The sequence below is a fragment of the Heterodontus francisci genome, chromosome 7 (genome assembly GCF_036365525.1).
Source record: "Heterodontus francisci isolate sHetFra1 chromosome 7, sHetFra1.hap1, whole genome shotgun sequence".
NCBI classification, from domain to species: Eukaryota; Metazoa; Chordata; class Chondrichthyes; order Heterodontiformes; family Heterodontidae; genus Heterodontus; species Heterodontus francisci.
In genome coordinates this window covers 115901653-115922785 of record NC_090377.1, presented here as the reverse complement: position 1 = coordinate 115922785, position 21133 = coordinate 115901653, and the positions used below count along the sequence as shown (strand labels likewise).

Sequence of the window (21133 nt, the reverse complement as noted above, 5' to 3'; positions counted from 1 at the left end):
GTCAGTCTGTGTGATATATTGGGGTGGGTCAGTCTGTGTGATATATTGGAGGCCAGTCTGTGTTATGTAATGGGGCTGGTTGGTCTGTGTGATATATTGGGGGGTCAGTCTGTGTGGTATATTGGGATCACTCTGTGTGATATATTGGGGGGGGGGTCAGTCTGTGTGATTGATTGGAGGTCAGTCTGTGTGATATATTGGGGGGCCAGTCTGTGTGGTATATTGGGATCACTCTGTGTGATATATTGGGATCACTCTGTGTGATATATTGGGGGGGGGTCAGTCTGTGTGATAGATTGGAGGCCAGTCTGTTTGATATATTGGGGGGCCAGTCTGTGTGGTATATTGGAGGCCAGTCTGTGTGATGTAATGGGGCTGGTTGGTCTGTGTGATATATTGGGGGGTCAGTCTGTGTGGTATATTGGAGGCCAGTCTGTGTGATGTAATGGGGCTGGTTGGTCTGTGTGATATATTGGGGGGTCAGTCTGTGTGGTATATTGGGATCACTCTGTGTGATATATTGGGGGGGGGGTCAGTCTGTGTGATTGATTGGAGGTCAGTCTGTGTGATATATTGGGGGGCCAGTCTGTGTGGAAGATTGGGATCACTCTGTGTGATATATTGGGGTCAGTCAGTGTGATAGATTGGAGGTCAGTCTGTGTGATATATTGGGGGGCCAGTCTGTGTGGTATATTGGGATCACTCTGTGTGATATATTGGGGTCAGTCAGTGTGATAGATTGGAGGCCAGTCTGTGTGATATATTGAGGGGGGGGTCGGTCTGTGTGATATATTGGGGGGTCAGTCTGTGTGGTATATTGGGGGGGGGTCAGTCTGTGTGATAGTTTGGAGGTCAGTCTGTGTGATAGTTTGGAGGTCAGTCGGTGTGATATATTGGGGGGTCAGTCGGTGTGATATATTGGGGGGTCAGTCTGTGTGATATATTGGGGTGGGTCAGTCTGTGTGATATATTGGAGGCCAGTCTGTGTTATGTAATGGGGCTGGTTGGTCTGTGTGATATATTGGGGGGTCAGTCTGTGTGGTATATTGGGATCACTCTGTGTGATATATTGGGGGGGGGGTCAGTCTGTGTGATTGATTGGAGGTCAGTCTGTGTGATATATTGGGGGGCCAGTCTGTGTGGTATATTGGGATCACTCTGTGTGATATATTGGGATCACTCTGTGTGATATATTGGGGGGGGGGGTCAGTCTGTGTGATAGATTGGAGGCCAGTCTGTTTGATATATTGGGGGGCCAGTCTGTGTGGTATATTGGAGGCCAGTCTGTGTGATGTAATGGGGCTGGTTGGTCTGTGTGATATATTGGGGGGTCAGTCTGTGTGGTATATTGGAGGCCAGTCTGTGTGATGTAATGGGGCTGGTTGGTCTGTGTGATATATTGGGGGGTCAGTCTGTGTGGTATATTGGGATCACTCTGTGTGATATATTGGGGGGGGGGGTCAGTCTGTGTGATTGATTGGAGGTCAGTCTGTGTGATATATTGGGGGGCCAGTCTGTGTGGAAGATTGGGATCACTCTGTGTGATATATTGGGGTCAGTCAGTGTGATAGATTGGAGGTCAGTCTGTGTGATATATTGGGGGGCCAGTCTGTGTGGTATATTGGGATCACTCTGTGTGATATATTGGGGTCAGTCAGTGTGATAGATTGGAGGCCAGTCTGTGTGATATATTGGGGGGCCAGTCTGTGTGGTATATTGGGATCACTGTGTGATATATTGGGATCACTCTGTGTGATATATTGGGGGGGGGGGGGGTCAGTCTGTGTGATAGATTGGAGGCCAGTCTGTTTGATATATTGGGGGGCCAGTCTGTGTGGTATATTGGGATCACTCTGTGTGATATATTGGGGTCAGTCAGTGTGATAGATTGGAGGCCAGTCTGTGTGATAGATTGGAGGTCAGTCTGTGTGATATATTGGGGCTGGTCAGTCTGTGTGATATATTGGGGTCAGTCTGTGTGATGGATTGGAGGTCAGTCTGTGTGATATATTGGGGGGTCAGTCTGTGTGATATATTGAGGGGGGGGGGGGGTCAGTCCGTGTGATAGTTTGGAGGTCAGTCTGTGTGATAGTTTGGAGGTCAGTCGGTGTGATATATTGGGGGGTCAGTCTGTGTGATATATTGGGGTGGGTCAGTCTGTGTGATATATTGGAGGTCAGTCTGTGTGATATATTGGGGGGTCAGTCTGCGAGATATATTGAGGGGGGGGGTCAGTCTGTGTGATAGTTTGGAGGTCCGTCTGTGTGATAGTTTGGAGGTCAGTCTGTGTGATATATTGGGGGTCAGTCTGTGTGATATATTGGGGGGTCAGTCTGTGTGATATATTGGGGTGGGTCAGTCTGTGTGATATATTGGAGGCCAGTCTGTGTGATGTAATGGGGCTGGTTGGTCTATGTGATATATTGGGGGGTCAGTCTGTGTGATATATTGGGGGGGTCAGTCTGTGTGATATATTGGGGTGGTTCAGTCTGTGTGATATATTGGTGGCCAGTCTGTGTGATATATTGGGGGGGGGGTCAGTCTGTGTGATATATTTGTGTCAGTCTGTGTGATATATTGGGGCTGGTCTGTGTGATATATTGGGAGGTCAGTCTGTGTGAAATAATGGGGCTGGTCTGTGTGATATATTGGGGGGGTCAGCCTGTGTGATATATTGGGGTTAGTGTGTGTGATACATTGGTGTCAGTCTGTGCGATATATTGGGGTCAGTCTGTGTGATATATTGATGTCAGTCTTTGTGATATATTGGGGGGGTCAGTCTGTGTGAAATAATGGGGCTGGTCTGTGTGATATATTGGGGTTCAGTCTGTGTGATATATTGGGGTCAGTCTGTGTGATATATTGGGGTCAGTCTGTGTGATATATTGGTGTCAGTCTGTCCGATATATTGGGGTCAGTCTGTGTGATATATTGATGTCAGTCTTTGTGATATATTGGGGGGTCAGTCTGTGTGATATATTGGGGGTCAGTATGTGTGATATATTGGGGGGTCAGTCTGTGTGATGTATTGGGGCTGTTATGTGTGATTATATTGGGGGGGGGGTCAGTCTGTGTGATAGATTGAGGTCAGTTTGTGTGATGTATTGGGGCTGATCTGTGTGATATATTGGGGTCAGTCTGTGTGATATATTGTGGCTGATCTGTGTGATTATATTGGGGGGGTGTCATTCTGTGTCATAGATTGGGGTCAGTCTGTGTGATATATTGGGGGGTCAGTCTGTGTGATATATTGGAGCTGGTCAGGCTGTGTGACATATTGGTGTCAGTCTGTGTGATATATTGGGGGGTCAGTCTGTGTGATGTATTGGGGCTGATCTGTGTGATATATTGGGGGGTCAGTCTGTGTGATGTATTGGGGCTGATCTGTGTGATATAGGGGTCAGTCTGTGTGATATATTGGGGGGGGGGGTCAGTCTGTGTGATTGATTGGAGGTCAGTCTGTGTGATATATTGGGGGGCCAGTCTGTGTGGTATATTGGGATCACTCTGTGTGATATATTGGGGTCAGTCAGTGTGATAGATTGGAGGTCAGTCTGTGTGATATATTGGGGGGCCAGTCTGTGTGGTATATTGGGATCACTCTGTGTGATATATTGGGGTCAGTCAGTGTGATAGATTGGAGGCCAGTCTGTGTGATATATTGGGGGGCCAGTCTGTGTGGTATATTGGGATCACTGTGTGATATATTGGGATCACTCTGTGTGATATATTGGGGGGGGGGGGGTCAGTCTGTGTGATAGATTGGAGGCCAGTCTGTGTGATATATTGGGGGGCCAGTCTGTGTCGTATATTGGGATCACTCTGTGTGATATATTGGGGTCAGTCAGTGTGATAGATTGGAGGCCAGTCTGTGTGATAGATTGGAGGTCAGTCTGTGTGATATATTGGGGCTGGTCAGTCTGTGTGATATATTGGGGTCAGTCTGTGTGATGGATTGGAGGTCAGTCTGTGTGATATATTGGGGGGTCAGTCTGTGTGATATATTGAGGGGGCGGGGGGTCAGTCCGTGTGATAGTTTGGATGTCAGTCTGTGTGATAGTTTGGAGGTCAGTCGGTGTGATATATTGGGGGGTCAGTCTGTGTGATATATTGGGGTTGGTCAGTCTGTGTGATATATTGGAGGTCAGTCTGTGTGATATATTGGGGGGTCAGTCTGCGAGATATATTGAGGGGGGGGGGTCAGTCTGTGTGATAGTTTGGAGGTCGGTCTGTGTGATAGTTTGGAGGTCAGTCTGTGTGATATATTGGGGGTCAGTCTGTGTGATATATTGGGGGGTCAGTCTGTGTGATATATTGGGGTGGGTCAGTCTGTGTGATATATTGGAGGCCAGTCTGTGTGATGTAATGGGGCTGGTTGGTCTATGTGATATATTGGGGGGTCAGTCTGTGTGATATATTGGGGGGGTCAGTCTGTGTGATATATTGGGGTGATTCAGTCTGTGTGATATATTGGTGGCCAGTCTGTGTGATATATTGGGGGGGGGGGTCAGTCTGTGTGATAGATTGGAGGTCAGTCTGTGTGATAGTTTGGAGGTCAGTCTGTGTGATATATTGGGAGGTCAGTCTGTGTGATATATTGGGGCTGATCTGTGTGATTATACTGGGGGGGGGTCAGTCTGTGTGATATATTTGTGTCAGTCTGTGTGATATATTGGGGCTGGTCTGTGTGATATATTGGGGGGTCAGTCTGTGTGAAATAATGGGGCTGGTCTGTGTGATATATTGGGGGGGTCAGCCTGTGTGATATATTGGGGTTAGTGTGTGTGATACATTGGTGTCAGTCTGTGCGATATATTGGGGTCAGTCTGTGTGATATATTGATGTCAGTCTTTGTGATATATTGGGGGGTCAGTCTGTGTGAAATAATGGGGCTGGTCTGTGTGATATATTGGGGTTCAGTCTGTGTGATATATTGGGGTCAGTCTGTGTGATATATTGGTGTCAGTCTGTCCGATATATTGGGGTCAGTCTGTGTGATATATTGATGTCAGTCTTTGTGATATATTGGGGGGTCAGTCTGTGTGATATATTGGGGGTCAGTATGTGTGATATATTGGGGGGTCAGTCTGTGTGATGTATTGGGGCTGTTATGTGTGATTATATTGGGGGGGGTCAGTCTGTGTGATAGATTGAGGTCAGTTTGTGTGATGTATTGGGGCTGATCTGTGTGATATATTGGGGTCAGTCTGTGTGATATATTGTGGCTGATCTGTGTGATTATATTGGGGGGGTGTCATTCTGTGTCATAGATTGGGGTCAGTCTGTGTGATATATTGGGGGGTCAGTCTGTGTGATATATTGGAGCTGGTCAGGCTGTGTGACATATTGGTGTCAGTCTGTGTGATATATTGGGGGGTCAGTCTGTGTGATGTATTGGGGCTGATCTGTGTGATATATTGGGGGGTCAGTCTGTGTGATGTATTGGGGCTGATCTGTGTGATATAGGGGTCAGTCTGTGTGATATATTGGGGTCAGTCTGTGTGATATTTTGGGGCTGGTCAGTCTGTGTGATGTATTGGGGCTGATCTGTGTGATATATTGGGGTCAGTCTGTGTGATATTTTGGGGCTGGTCAGTCTGTGTGATGTATTGGGGCTGATCTGTGTGATATATTGGGGTCAGTCTGTGTGATATATTGGGGTCAGTCTGTGTGATATTTTGGGGCTGGTCAGTCTGTGTGATATATTGGGGTCAGTCTGTTTGATATATTGGTGTCAGTCTGTGTGATATATTGGGGCTGGTCAGTCTGTGTGATATATTGGTGTCAGTCTGTGTGATATATTGGGGGGTCAGTCTATGTGATATATTGGGGTCAGTCTGTGTGATATTTTGGGGCTGGTCAGTCTGTGTGATGTATTGGGGCTGATCTGTGTGATATATTGGGGTCAGTCTGTGTGATATTTTGGGGCTGGTCAGTCTGTGTGATGTATTGGGGCTGATCTGTGTGATATATTGGGGTCAGTCTGTGTGATATATTGGGGTCAGTCTGTGTGATATTTTGGGGCTGGTCAGTCTGTGTGATATATTGGGGTCAGTCTGTTTGATATATTGGTGTCAGTCTGTGTGATATATTGGGGCTGGTCAGTCTGTGTGATATATTGGTGTCAGTCTGTGTGATATATTGGGGGGTCAGTCTATGTGATATATTGGAGTCAGTCTGTGTGATGTAATGGGGCTGGTTGGTCTGTGTGATATATTGGTGTCAGTCTGTGTGATATATTTGGGGGTCAGTCTGTGTGATAGATTGGGTTCAGGCTGTGTGATATATTGGGGTCAGTCTGTGTGATATTTTGGGGCTGGTCAGTCTGTGTGATATATTGGGGTCAGTCTGTTTGATATATTGGTGTCAGTCTGTGTGATATATTGGGGCTGGTCAGTCTGTGTGATATATTGGTGTCAGTCTGTGTGATATATTGGGGGGTCAGTCTATGTGATATATTGGAGTCAGTCTGTGTGATGTAATGGGGCTGGTTGGTCTGTGTGATATATTGGTGTCAGTCTGTGTGATATATTTGGGGGTCAGTCTGTGTGATAGATTGGGATCAGTCGAGATGATATATTGGGGTTCAGTCTGTGTGAATATTGGGGTTCGTCTGTGTGATAGATTGGGTTCAGGCTGTGTGTTATATCGGAGTCAATCTGGGAATGATATACCTCGAGTCATAGAGTCATTTACAGCACAGAAGGAGGCCATTCAGCCCATCAAGTCCATGCCATCTCTCCACAGAGCTATGCAGTCAGTCCCACTCCTCGACTCAATCCCTGTAGCCCTGCAAATCTCTTTCTCTCATGCGGCCATCCAGCTTCTTCTTGAAGTCATTGATTGTCTCCACTTCCACCATCCTTGTGGGCAGTGAGTTCCAGGTCATTACCACCTGCTGTGTAGAAAGGTGCTTCCTCATATTCCCCCTGCATCTTTTTCCCAAAATCTTCAATCTTTGTCCCCTAGTCCTTGTACCACTTGTAAAGGAGAACAGTTTTTCTTTGTCTAACTTATCTAAACATACCATAATCTTGTACACTTCTATTAAATCTCCCCTTAATCTCCTTTGTTCTATGGAGAACAAAGCCAGCTTTTTCAACCTAACCTTATAATAAAATCCCCCATCCCTGGAACCATTCTAGTAAATCTCCTCTGCACCCTCTCAAAGGCCCTCACATCCTTCCTAAAGTGTGGTGACCAGAACTAGACACAATACTCCAGTTGGGGCCTAACCAGAACGTCATAAAGGTTCAGCATAACTTCTCTGCTTTTGTACTCTATACCTCTATTTATAAAGCCCAAGATCCCATATGCTTTACTAACCACTCTCTCAATATGTCCTGCCACCTTCAAAGATCGATGCACATGCACCCTCAGGTCCCTCTGTTCCTGCACACTCTTTAGAACTGTGCCATTAAGTATAAATTGCCTCACCCTATTCCTTCAGCCAAAATAAAACACCTCCTTCTGGTCAGTATTAAATTCCATCTGCCACTTCTCTCCTCGTTCTGCTAGCTTATCTATTGCAGGTGATTCATATCATCCTTACTGTTTGCCTCACTTCCAAGTTTGGTGTCATCAACAAATTTTGAGATTCTACTCTGTATTCCAAGATCCATGTCATTTATATATATGCCAGCACTGGCCCTTGGAGAACACCACTGTCTACCATCCACTAGTTTGAAAAGCAACCATTTACTATGACTCGCTGTTTTCTGTCCTTCAGCCAATTTTTTATCCAATTGGACACTGACCCTCTTATTCCATGAGCCTCAATTTTGTTAACCAGCCTTTTATGTGGCACCTTATCAAACGCTTTCTTAAAATCCATATAAATGATATCCACCGCACTCCCTTCATCAACCTTCTCTGTTACTTCATCAAAAAATTCAATTAGATTAGTCAGGCATGATCTGCCTTTTATCCATGCTGGCTGTCCTTAATTAACTCGAACCTCTCTAAGTGTGTGTCAGTATTTTCTCTGATTATTGTTTCTAAAATCTTACCCACCACTGATGTTAAACTAACTGGCCAGTGGTTTCTAGGACTGTCCTTACACCCTTTCTTGAATTTGAATTGAATTGAATCTCCAATTCTCTGGCACCTCCCCCGTATCCAGGGAAGATTGAAAGATTATGGCAAGTCCTTTCGCTATCTCCACCCCCACTTCCTTTAGCAACCTGGGATACAAGCTATCCAGACCAGGTGACTTATCAGCCCTAAGCATTGCCAGTCTTTTTAGTACCCTCTTCTCTCAACTTTCATTCTATCCATTGCCTCTGCTCTCTCTGCTTCTACCAATATTTTGTCAGCCTCCATTTCCTTCGTGAACGTTGATACAGAGTACTCATTAAGTATAATAGCTTTGCCCTGTGCCTCTAAGCATATATTACCCTCTCTGTTCCTATAGGCCCCACTCCTCCTTTTACTACTCGCTTACTATTTACATGCTGATAGAAGATCTTTAGGTTCCCTTTGATGTTGACTGCCACTCTATTCTCATATTCTCTCTTTGCCAGTCTTATTTTCCTCTTCACCTCCACCCTCAACTTATTGTACATGGCCTGGTCCTCCCTTGATGAGTTCACTTGACATGCATCACGCACCCTCTTTTTTTGTTTCATCATCATCTCTATCTCCCTCATCAACCAAGGAACCCTGTTCCTGGTTCCTCTACTTTTCACCCTTGTTAGAATATTCCGAGCCTGTATCTGAAATATCTCTTCCTTAAAGATAACCCATTGTTCAAATACAGCTCTTCCTGTCAGTCTTTGTTTCCATTCTACCCTGGCTAGATCCCTTCTCATTGTGTTGAAGTTAGCTCTCTTCCAATCTAGACATTCTACCTTATTTTCTGCATTACTAATCTAAACCTAATGATATGATCTTCACTGTTACCTAAGTTCTCCCTCACAGATACTTGGTCCACTTGGACCACCTCATTTCCCAGCACCAGATCCAGCAATGCCTCTTTTCTAGTCAGGCTGAAAACATACTGATCAAGGAGGTTCTCCTGAACACATTTGAGGAATTCCTCCCCCTCCTTACCCTTTACTTTAACATTATCCCAATTGATATATGGGTAATTCGAATTCCCCAATATCACCACTCTATAGTTCTTGTACATCTCTGTGATTTCCCTGCAGGTTTGCTCATCTCTCTCTCTCTCATTATTTGGAGGCCTATAGAATACCTTAGTAGTCTGATCATACCTTTTTGCTCCTCAACTCTAACCAATGGATTCTGTCCTTGCCGCTTCAAGGACATCCTCCCTTCCCAGCACTGCAATGTCTTCCCAATCAGGACTAACACCCCACCTCCCTTTTTTCCTTCTCTATCCTTTCTTAACACTTTATATCCTTCCATATTAATTGCCCAGTCCCTGCCATTTTAAACCACATTTCACCTATTGCCACTACATCATATTCCCATCCTGCTATTTGTGCTTGCAGCTCACCAACTTTATGTACCATATTTTGTGCGTTTACACATATTTACTGAGCTCAGAATGGGGATATACTGTGGTCAGGTCAGATGGTGAGTGTATGAGGGGTTGTGTATGAGTGTATTTAAGTGTGTGGGAGTGTGTGGGGATATATGTGAGGGGGGGGGAGTGATGGGGAGGTGTATGAGGGGTTGTGTGGGGGAGTCTGGTGCTAAAGGTGTTGATTTCATGGAAATTCCTCAGGTTACCTTTTAGCGTTTGAATGTGTGACAAGCTGCGCATTCTTTTAACGAAGCTAGAAGCGATTGGCTGCAACTTAAACTGGGTTTTGTATTCCAGTTAAAGTTGCACCAATGTGCATGTCATAATCAATTGTGTATCTAAATCTGATAACCAGATGTTTCCTGATTTCAGTCCGTACTAGAATTATAACAAAATTCTGTTTTGTAAAATGTTCAATAAACCTGCCTCCCTTTTTTTTCATTTTGCTTTTTTAAATGTTGTTCTCCAACTCTATTTTATGAGGGAGTGCATGTGTGTGGTTGGGTGCTGGGAGGTGTATTATGAAGTAGTTGTGTGCATATCTCCTGTTGGTGGGTGTACTGATGTCAATGTTGGAGCAGGCCTGTAATGTTTCTCTCTCTTGTCTTGTGGTAGAGCACTTTATACCTCATCCACCTCAGAAACTGGGCCACGTTTGGAAAAGGTAAGTGCCGTTTTCTATGAATTTACCACATGGAGCAGCCCTGTGGGATCAGTCAGCCCAGCAGCTGTTCAAGTGGAGATGTTGCCTCTCTTGTGTTTTCCATGCCTCTCCTGGTTGGCTCACTTTCCACCTTTCAGACTCTTGTAGTTTTAGCTGTCCCTGTGTTAAAGCAGAAAGTGCAACTGGAATGTCACTAGCTTACTCCACACTCCTCTCAAATCTCTCCTGTAATCTCTCTCCACTCTTTCTTGTACTTTATCTTTCTCTTTCTCTCTCTCTCTGCCCATGTTTCTTTCTCGCTCGTGCTCTCTCCATCTGTTTCTTTCTCTCCCTCTCTCACCCTCCCTCTTTCAAAGTACTTTTCCTATTTAGCCAGTGGCCTCTTGAGTGGCACTTGTCTCTGGAGACAAGATGCCTGAGTGACCCATTGTGGTTTAGTATTGGTGTATGATAGAACCATTTATTGCTCAGCTCTGAAGAATGCAGTGTCATTAAGAGGCAGGAACAGGTGTATGCAGAACCCTTCATTTTACAGAGTATATGACCTCTTCAGACGAGTCCTTATTCCCTTCCCCTGCCCTACTCATCAAAGCACAGTCTGGAGATTCCCCCATCTACATTTCGATGACATCCCTAGATGCCTAAGTTTGTCTGGTGTGAACCATCTTGCACCAACCAGCCATTCAGTTTTGCCGGCCAGATTTGAGATTTTGAGCAAGAACCCTGGCTGACTGAGTGAATCCATTAATCTGTTCCGATGAAGGTCAGACCATGAAATCCTGAACTAACTGGTCTTTATTAAAGCACTTATACAATTCTCAGCATTTTAATATTAAACATTTAAAAGTAGCAGGATGCTGAAACCAATGTTATGAACTGACAGAAGCATTAAACATCAGGTTACAAATTTCATTTGAGTGTATCACTGTAACTCAGCTGGACTTGACTTAATACAATATCAAGGTAAGGTCAATGTCCAAGATTGATGTAAGGTTAGTTCAGACTAGGCCCCATGTAAAGCTGACAAGTTAATAGCTTTGAATAGCTGACCTACCAGAATACATTAAAATCCATTTAGTTCAGCTTATTATTGATTTAGCTCCCAGCAACAGGTTTATACAAGCTTCTGAGAGGGTTCAGTGGACTGCATTGTCTCCTCTCTCAGGGTTGACCCGGAATGTGAGTGCTGTGTGTCAGATGTGGCATAAATTCCTTCTTGGAGTTGTCAGTCTGTCCTGGGTAGATTACCTTACACATCAGTAGCTAAACCGGAACCAAAGCCAGTTCAAATCTCACTTCCTTTATTCTTTATTTCTTGTGAAAGTGTCAGACTTGGACAGTTACCTCCATCTGACTGGACTTCCGACTTTCTTCAGCCTCGGGGTTGGATTTTAAGTCTGCCATGTGCTGGGAGCCTGGCTGGTAGGGTGGGGGTGGGGGTGGGGCGGCGGCTGATAGCACGCAGGAAACCCGAAAGTAAGTGCATTGCGACTGTCACTGGCTTTTTAACACAGCCAGTGCATTACCCCATGATCTTCAGGTGTCCTGACCAGTTAGCGTCAGCGGATGTACGGCATGATGTGATTTCAACTCCACTATTTAAAGGGGCACCCCAAATGTGCAAGTTGAAGCATCTGGAGGTGGAATAGGGGGAGAATCAAGTCTTGCCATGGAAGTTAGAAGGTCCAAGTCCACAGCCCACCTCAGTGACACTTCTCTGGATGTGCCGGGGGCTGTGAGGACCCCGTAGGAGATACAGTTCCCTAGCGATGGGCAGAAACAGCTGGCTGGGGAGACCAAGAAGGCACATTTAGAGGTAGCACAAGAGGTCAGCAGTGTGGTGCCACACGCCTGAATACAATGCAGGAAGCGTTTCAACGACCTAGGCAGGGCAGGAAAGGTCAGAGAGCAATGGCACCTTGCCATCCTGATGTATCACCCCAACTCCCTCACTCTGCTTTCTCGAGTCTACTCCAGCACTTCAAATCTCACATCAACTTAACTTGGAGACACACCCACCCCTCTCTGGCTGTCTGTGCATTTCCTTGGTTGTTTGCAGGATTGCATTGAGCTGCTGGCAGTTTTGGGGGGTGTGTGGGGATGGGTGGTTGGTGGTGGGTCATGTGTTTGTTAGATGGAACTAGTGGAACCTAAATGAACCTTGCAATAGTAAGGGTATCCCGGGCAGTGAGATGCACTGCAGGTGGTGCTGTACTCACATCACCATCTGCCTCCTTCTCTGAATTGTCTGAAGAGGCTCTGTACTGTACACATTGTTCCTGCTGCAGGTTCAAACCTTGCTGCTGTGCAGTGTTGTGTAGAGTGCAGCACACCACGACCAATCGGGACTGCCTGGCTGGTGTGTACTGAAGGATGCCTCAGATCTGTCCAGGCCCCTGAAGAGTATCCTCAGCAGGCCAATGGCCTGCTCGATGACTCAGCTGCTGCTGATATGGCTTTCACTGTATTGCGCCTAGGCCTCATTCCTTGGATTTCTGAAAGGTGTCACCAGCCTTGTTTTCAGTGGATATCCCTTGTCTCCGAGCAGCCAGCCGGTAACTCTGCTTCCAGGTATGGAGAGATCAGAGAGGGTGGGCTGCCACAGGGTGAAAGCATCATGACAGCTGCCTGGGAATCTTGCACACACCTGCATAAAGATCTCTTTGTGGTTGCACACCAGCTGCACATTGACGGACTGGAAGCCCTTGTGGTTAATGAACACTTTTGAGTGATTTGGAGGTGCTGGGATCGTCACATGTTTGCAGTCTGCACATGTGGGAAGCCAGCCAGAGCCACATACCCAAGTGCCTGCTCACTCTGACTGGCATCAAGGGTGGCCAAGTTGACATAATTGGCGATCCTGGCAAACAACCTTTCTTATGCATTTGTGTCCCATCTACTGTGAGATCCTGCAAGTGTCTCCAGCAGATCTCCGGAAGGTTCCAAAGACAAAGAAGTTGATGGCGGTGATGACTTTGACAGCTACTGGTAAAGTGCAGCCAGTAAGTCCACTTGGCAGCAGGTCTCGTTGCAGCCAGCTACAAATGTCTGATACCAACTGGCGTGATAACCTGAGCCTCCTAAGGCGCTGGTGTTGACGTATTGAGGAAGCTTATCCTCTGCCTGTAAACCCTGTGTGCTAGGTATGGCCTCCTGCAAACTGCACCTCTCTGCTACTCCCCTTTCCCCTTGGAGCTACAGGTGTGTGAACAGCAGCCTATTGCTGCTGCTGCTGTGATATGTTCATCCTCAACTGAGGTCCAATAGAAGGCAGTGTAAGTATCACATACTGATCTGGGAGAGCAGAGCTCCAATGCTTCAAAGTGTAGATGACACTTCCAAAGTGAGTAAAGCTGCGCCCCTAGCCAAGCTGTTCCTGTACAGCTACAACACTGGGATCTACCCGGCAATGTAGAAAATTGCCCAGATATGTCCTGTCCATAAAAAGGAGGACAATTCCAAGCTGGCCGATTACCATCCTATCAGTCTACTCTCAATCATCAGTAAAGTGATGAAAGGTGTTGTTGATAGTTCTATCAAGTGGCACTTACTCAGCAATAACCAACTCAGTGACACTCAGTTTGGGTTCCGCCAGGGCCACTCCTGACCTCATTACAGCCTTGGTCCAAACATGGACAAAAGAGCTGAACTCCAGAGGTGGGGTGAGAGTAACTGCCCTTGACATCAAGGCAGCGTTTGACCAAGTGTGGCATCAAGAAGCCCGAGCAAAACTGGAGTCAATGGGAATTGGGGGAAAGCTCTCCGCTGGTTGAAGTCATACCTAGCATAAAAGAAGATGTTTATAGTTGTTGGATGCCAATCATTTCAGTCCCAGGACATCACTGCAGGAGCTCCTCAGGGTAGTGTCCTAGGCTCAACCATCTTCAGCTGCTTCATCAATGACCTTCCCTCCATCATAAACTCAGAAGTGGGGATGTTCACTGCTGGTTGCTCAATGTTCACCATTCACCATCCTCAGATACTGAAGCAGCCCATGTCCAGATGCAGCAAGACCTGGGCTGATAAGTGGAAAGTAACATTCACTCCACACAAGTGCCAAGCAATGACCACCTCCAACAAGAGAGAATCTAACCATCTCCCCTTAATGTTCAATGGCATTACCATCGCTGAATCCCCCACTATAAACATCCTGGGGGGGGTTACCATTGACCAGAAACTGAACTGGACCAGCGACATAAATACTGTGACTGCAAGAGGAGGCCAAAGGCTGGGACTTCTGCAGTGAGTAACTCACCTCCTGTCTCCTCAATGCCTGTCCACTGCCTGCAAGGCACAAGTCAGAAGTGTGATGGAATACTCTCCACTTGCCTTGATGATTGCAGCTCCAACAACACTCAAGAAGCTCAACACCGTCCAGGACAAAGCAGCCGCTTGATTGACATCCACCATCTTCAACATTCACTCCCTACACCACTGGGCACAGTGGCAGCAGTGTGTACCATCCACAAGATGCACTGCAGCAACTCACCAAGCCTCCTTTGACAGCATCTTCCAAACCCACGACCTGTATCACCTAGAAGGAGAAGGACAACAGATGCATGGGAACAGCACCACCTGCAAGTTCCCCTCCAAGCAACACACCATCCTGATTTGGAACTATATCACCGTTCCTTCTCTGTCGCTGGGTGAAAATCCTGGAACTCCCTTCCTAATAGCACTGTTGGTGTACCTACATCCCAAGGACAGCAGTGGTTCAAGAAGGCAGCTCACCTCCACCTTCTCAAGGGCAATTCGAGATGGGCAATAAATGCTGACCTGGCCAGCGAAGCCCACATCCCACAAACGAATTTAAAAAAAAGTAACCTCTCAGCACAAGTAGACAAGAAAGCAGCTGGGAGTACTGGATGCTTATTGGCTCATGTCCCTGTCACAGCTTCACCTCCTCAATTGTCATTTTTCTTCTCACTTTACTTTCACTGACGAGTTCTAGGGAGCCCATTGAAACTGCAAAACCCACGTTAATATCACTCTAATAACCTCCTTAAAATTTACCTCCTTGACCTGTTCAAATATCTCTTCATGCAGCTCAGTATCAGTTTTTGTCTGCTAACACATCTGAGGTGCTTTGGGACACGTTACTATGTTAATGGTGCTATATAAATGAGAGATGTTGTTTTGGAGTGTGATGATGGTATGTTGCTGCAGTGTTGTCTTTTGTCTCTCCTAATAACTCTTCTGTTCCCTTGCTCAGATTAGGCCTGGTTCCACGAGCAGAGTCTCTAACATCGCAGCTCCTCCAGTGCTATCCACGGGACAGGAGTTCCGCGGAGGATGCCCTTGCACACGAGTACTTCAGCAGTCTACCCCTTGCCCTGTTCCAGCTCCCCGACAGTATGTGCACATTCATTCCTGTTACAAACCAATTAAATAGATTATCCGGATTGGATAAGAACAATTGCCAGGAAGAGTTGAGAATGAAAACGTGAGCAACAAGGAGAATTGTCACAATGTAGTGTAGCCACCATCGCACAATAATTCCTTCAGTAACTAAAAAAAAAGAAAAAAACTGTGTAGATTATGATAGAACCTTGCGAATGAATTGGAGAACGATAAATAGAGAGCTAGAGGGCAATGATTAAATTCTTGAGTAAATGATAACGCAATAGTGAGTAAGTACTACAGCTCCTGGTAAATAATGACAGCATTGGGAATGGTTGAGTCAGTGTCCTGGTGTGATAGAGGGCTAGTGCGTTTTACTTTATGTCCCATTGTGCTCAGTGCCAGTGTTTGTGACAATATCGGTGCGTGTCCAGGAATGGGGGCTAGTCCTCGTGCCAATTGCAGTAACACAGTCCCCGATATTAACGGGGAGATGCACTGGGAGCACTGGGCTGTGGGCCAGTGTGGGTGGTGTGATATCAGGTGGGAAATCTGGAAATAGGTTCAGTGTGCATGTCAGCCACCACATTATGATTTTACTTCCGGGTTTCCCATCCAATCCGCGATAGTGATTGTGATCAGGACCTGCATGGCCCAATCACTACTCCAGTATTTAAAGAGCTGATCCAAGGATGGAATTTGGATGAGTTGGGAAGAAGAGATGAGAAAGTTCCAGAAAAGTTTTGAGATGTTCAAAGGATGTGCCCCAGTTCACTAATGCCTCCTTTTGCTGGGGGCTGTGAAGGGCCGGAGGGATATACGATTCCCCAGTAATAGGAGGAGTAAACCTGTGGCAGAAACAAAGGAGGCATGGATGGAGCTTACCCAGGAGGTGAGCAGCAGGAGCCCTAGTGCCATGCTTCTGGATGTGGTGCAGGAAGTAATTTAATGACCTTACTAGGTCAGGAAAGGTGAGTACAGTTGCACATTCACCCACATCCTGCTCCGGACATCACCTCAACTGCCATACTCAGCCTTCTCCATCAAATCACTCCATTGCATTCACTTACTTTGCAATTGCACCCATCCTTCTCTGTCTCTGCACTTCTTCTCACCCCCACCTATTCATCCACCACTGCCATTCACCCTCAACCATATGCAGTTTCATACCTCCCTGATACCCAACCGAGCATTCTCCATCCATTGCCATTACACTCATTCATAGGACTGTTCAATCCCTTATTGTAGGACAAGAGAGCACAGAACATGAGGGGAAAAGGAGAGAACTGGAGGTGGTCCTCCAAACATCTCACAATTGACATGCACAGAGGAGGAGCTGGAAATCAGTAGGGTTTCAGTGTCACTAGCCATCGAAGATGGGGCGACAGAAAACTGCCAGCTACCTGGTGACACAATTCAATATCAGTGACCGCCCATGTCACATGACACTCAGCCATGTTGACTTGATTTCAACAGTGGATGAAATATGATCATCTTCAGAATGATAACTTGCAACATATTCGTACCTTCCGAGGACTAATTCGTGCTTTTTCTCTGTGACAGGGTCTTCACGTGTGCAGCAGAAGTCGGTGGAGTTTGTCAACGATGATTCCTCAGAGGAGCTGAGTCTTTCCGAGGGTGCACCATTCACAGAACTCGTGCAGACCACGCATCAGCTCAGTTACTCACACTTCAGTGGGACCAGTTAGACAGAGTTTTTCCCCAAAAATATACTTTATTCATAAAAATTTGCAACAATACATTACAAAACAGTTCAAATTTCACATTTCGTAAAGTACAATAGAAATCAGATTTCATCGATACATTTTAAATGCAATGTACATTAACATTACATAGTTGATTAACACATGGGAGTATGATATTATTGCTGTCACTGAGACATAGTTAAGGGAAGGGCAGGACTGGCAGCTTAATATCCCAGGGTATAGAATCTTCAGACGTGATAGGGAAGGGAGTAAAAGAGGAGGTGGCATTGCACTGTCGATTAAGGAGTCAATTACTGCAGTAAGGAGGGATGATATCTCAAAAGGTTCCTCTAATGAGGTCATATGAGCAGAACTTAAAAACAAAAGGGGGGCTATTACTTGGCTGGGAGTGTACTACAGGTCTCCAAACAGGCAGTGGTAGAGGAACAAATATGTAGGCAAATCTCAGAGAAGTGCAATAATAATAGGGTAATAATAGTAGAGGATTTCAACTTCCCCTATGTTAGAGGGGATAGAATTAGTGCAAAAAGCTTAAAGGGGGCAGAATTCTTCAAGTGCATTCAGGAGAGCTTTTTGAGCCAGCATGTAGAGAGTCCTACAAGAGGACTTAATCCTAGTGAATGAAGCCGGACAAGTGGTAGAAGTGTCAGTGGGGGAAGCATTTCGGGGATAGTGACCATAACTCTGTAAGATTTAAGGTTGTTATGGAAAAGGACATAGAGGAACCGGAAATAAGAGTACTGAATTGGGGGAAGGCAGATTTCAATATGATAAAACAGGATCTGGCCAAAGTGAACTGGGAGCAGCTTCTTATAGGAAAGTCTACATCAAACAGTGTCATTTAGAAGGGAAATTGGGGGCTCAGGTGCAGCATGTTCTTGTAAAGGTGAAGGGTAGGACCAACAGGACAAGGGAACCCTGGATGTCAAGGGATATAGAGGATTGGATCAGGAAAAAAAAAGGTGCGTGGCAGATTCAGAGTGCTGAAAACAGCGGAGGCCCTGGAGGAGTATAGAAAGTGTAGGGGAGTACTTAAAGTAATTAGGAGAGCGAAGAGGGAGCATGAAAAATCACTGACAGACAAGATAAAGGAAAATCCTAAGGCACTTTATAAGTATGTTAGGGGCAAGAGGATAACCAGGGAAAAAGTGGGGCCCATTAGGGATCATAAAGGCAATCTGCGTGTGGAGCCGGAGGACATAGGGGAGGTTTTGAGCGATTACTTTTCATCTGTGTTCACTATGAAGAAGGATAATGTAGGTGTAGTGATCAGGGAGGGGGATTGTGATATACTTGATCAAGTTAGCATTGAAAGGGAGGAGGTATTAGCTGTATTAGTGGGCTTAAAAGTGGATAAATCCCCAGGCCCAGATGAGATGTATCCCAGGCTGTTATGTGAGGCAAGGGAAGAGATAGCAGGCGCGCTGACACAAATTTTCAGATCCTCTCTGGCCACAGGAAAGGTACCAGAGGACTGGAGGACAGCGAATGTGGTACCATTATTCAAGAAGTGTAGCAGGGATAAACCAGATTATTAAGGCCGGTGAGTCTAACATCAGTGGTAGGGAAATTATTGATAAAAATTCTGAGGGACAGGATTAATCTCCACTTGGAGAGGCAGGAATTAATCAGAGATAGTCAGCATGGCTTTGTCAGGGGGAGATCGTGTCTAACTAACTTGATTGAATTTTTCGAGGAGGTGACTAGAGGTGTAGATGAGGGTAAAGCAGTTGATGAAGTCTACGTGGACTTCAGTAAGGCTTTTGATAAGGTCCCACAATGGAGATTGGTTAAGAAAGTAAAGGCCCATGGGATCCAGGGTAATTTAGCAAATTGGATTCAAAATTGGCTTAGTGGCAGGAAGCAGAGCGTGATGGTAGAGGGTTGTTTTTGTGAATGAAGGCCTGTGACAAGTGAGGTACCGCAGGGATCGGTGCTGGGACCCTTACTATTTGTAGTGTACATTAATGATTTAGACATGAATATAGGAGGTATGATCAGTAAGTTCGCAGACAACATGAAAATTGGTGGTGTCATAAATAGTGAGGAGGAGGAAAGCCTTAGACTACAGGACGATATAGATGGGCTGGTAAGATGGGCAGAGCAGTGGCAAATGGAGTTTAATCCTGATAAGTGTGAAGTGATGCACTTTGGGAGGTCTAACAAGGCAATGGAATATATAATGGATGGTAGGACCCTAGGGAGTACAGAGGGCCAGAGGGACTTGTCCATAGATCACTGAAGGCAGCAGAACAGGTAGATAAGGTGGTTAGGAAGGCTTACGGGATACTTGCCTTTATTAGCCGAGGCATAGAATATAAGAGCAGGGAGGTTATGATGGAGCTGTATAAAACGCTGGTTAGGCCACAGTTCGAGTACTGTGTACAGTTCTGGTCACAATGCCATAGGGAGGATGTGATTGCAATGGAGAGGGTGCAGAGGAGATTCACCAGGATGTTGCCTGGGTTGGAACATTTCAGATATGAAGACAGACTAGATAGGCTGGGGTTGTTTTCCTTGGAGCAGAGAAGGCAGAGGGAGGACCTGATTGAGGTATACAAAATTATGAGGGGCATTGATAGGATAGATAGGAAGAAACTTTTTCCCTTACCGGAGGTGTCAATAACTAGGGGACATAGATTTAAGGTAAGGGGCAGGAGGTTTAGAGGGGAGTTGAGGAGGAATTTTTTCACCTAGAGGGTGGTTGGAATCTGGAACGCACTCCCTGAAGGGATGGTAGAGGCAGGAAAACTCACGACATTCAAGAAATATTTAGATGAGCACTTGAAACGCCATAACAGATAAGGCCAAGTGCGGAGAAATGGGATTATTTAGGGCAGGTGCTTGATGGTTGGTGCAGGCGTGTTGGGCCGAAGGGCCTATTTCTGTGCTGTAAAACTCTATGACTATAGTGAAAAACATTTTGGTGTATACAGCCCGAGGGGTTTTACACAGGTTCCAGCCCCGCGGTTCACTATGGCGGGAGGACCTTACACAGTGGCCTTTCCCCATTGAGCCTTTGCAGCGGCTGCCCCAAGCCTTAGTGGGTCCCTCAGTACGTAGTCCTGGACCTTGGAATATGCCAGTCTGCAACACTTGGTCGTGGATAACTCTTTGCGCTGGAAGACCAGCAGACTCACACTTCACAAGTGAACAACAGCAGATGCTGGTGACAGGGACAGCAGGGGAGAGTCCACATCAGAGGGCACAGCCCTCTCCAAGCTCTGCTCAGTTCGACGCAGATACTGTAGCACAGGGGCCATCAATGCACTGACAGACCTTCCCGTTCCAATCACCATCATTGCAGAGGGAATGGAGGAGTCCACCTCAAGCATGAGTAGGTCGATGTCGTAGGGCATTGTGGTGATGTGTTCTTGCATAGATAGAAAGGCCAAGTCCGTAGAGCATCAAACGTGCCAATCAACAGGGTGGGATAGAGAAAGGGCAGCACAGGAGGTGGGATAGAGAGGGCGGGGGCAACATTTTCGTAGCTTCTGAGGACTAATTCACGCTAATTCTCCAGTAATTCAGTGGAGTTTGTCAGTGATGATTCCTCAGAGGAGCTGAGTCTTTCTGATCACAGCCGTGCAGACCTGAAATGCCAGCATGTCTGGCACCTGGAATAGGTGAAGAGATCCCTTCACCTTGGCCTTACAGCACTGCACTGATCTTCACCAAAGCTCATTGCTAACAGGGAAGTGCAGCTGTGCCATGAAAGGAATGAATGCGAAAGTCAACATGAAAGTACGGATTTTACTCAAAACCCGACGTTAAACTTGATCATCTGTTAATTGGCAACCTGCCTCTCCCGAGGAGGATGCACTTACACAGCATAATGTGCTGGAGTGCAATGGGGAAGTCAGTGGCTTAGTGCCAGCACCCAACACACTAATTTAATGCCAAACCCCCACC

The 21133-nt window shown here is 46.1% G+C and overlaps 1 protein-coding gene across 1 annotated transcript in view; it reads left to right on the top strand.

The window, feature by feature from the left end:
- The window catches only part of cdk15 (cyclin-dependent kinase 15), a 66052-nt gene that overhangs the window by 40071 nt on the left and 4848 nt on the right, over window positions 1-21133 (top strand). Inside the window, exons 12-13 of the mRNA XM_068035968.1 lie at window positions 10106-10154; window positions 15367-15506. Coding sequence (XP_067892069.1) covers window positions 10106-10154; window positions 15367-15506 — 189 coding nt within the window. The remainder of the gene's footprint in view (window positions 1-10105; window positions 10155-15366; window positions 15507-21133) is intronic.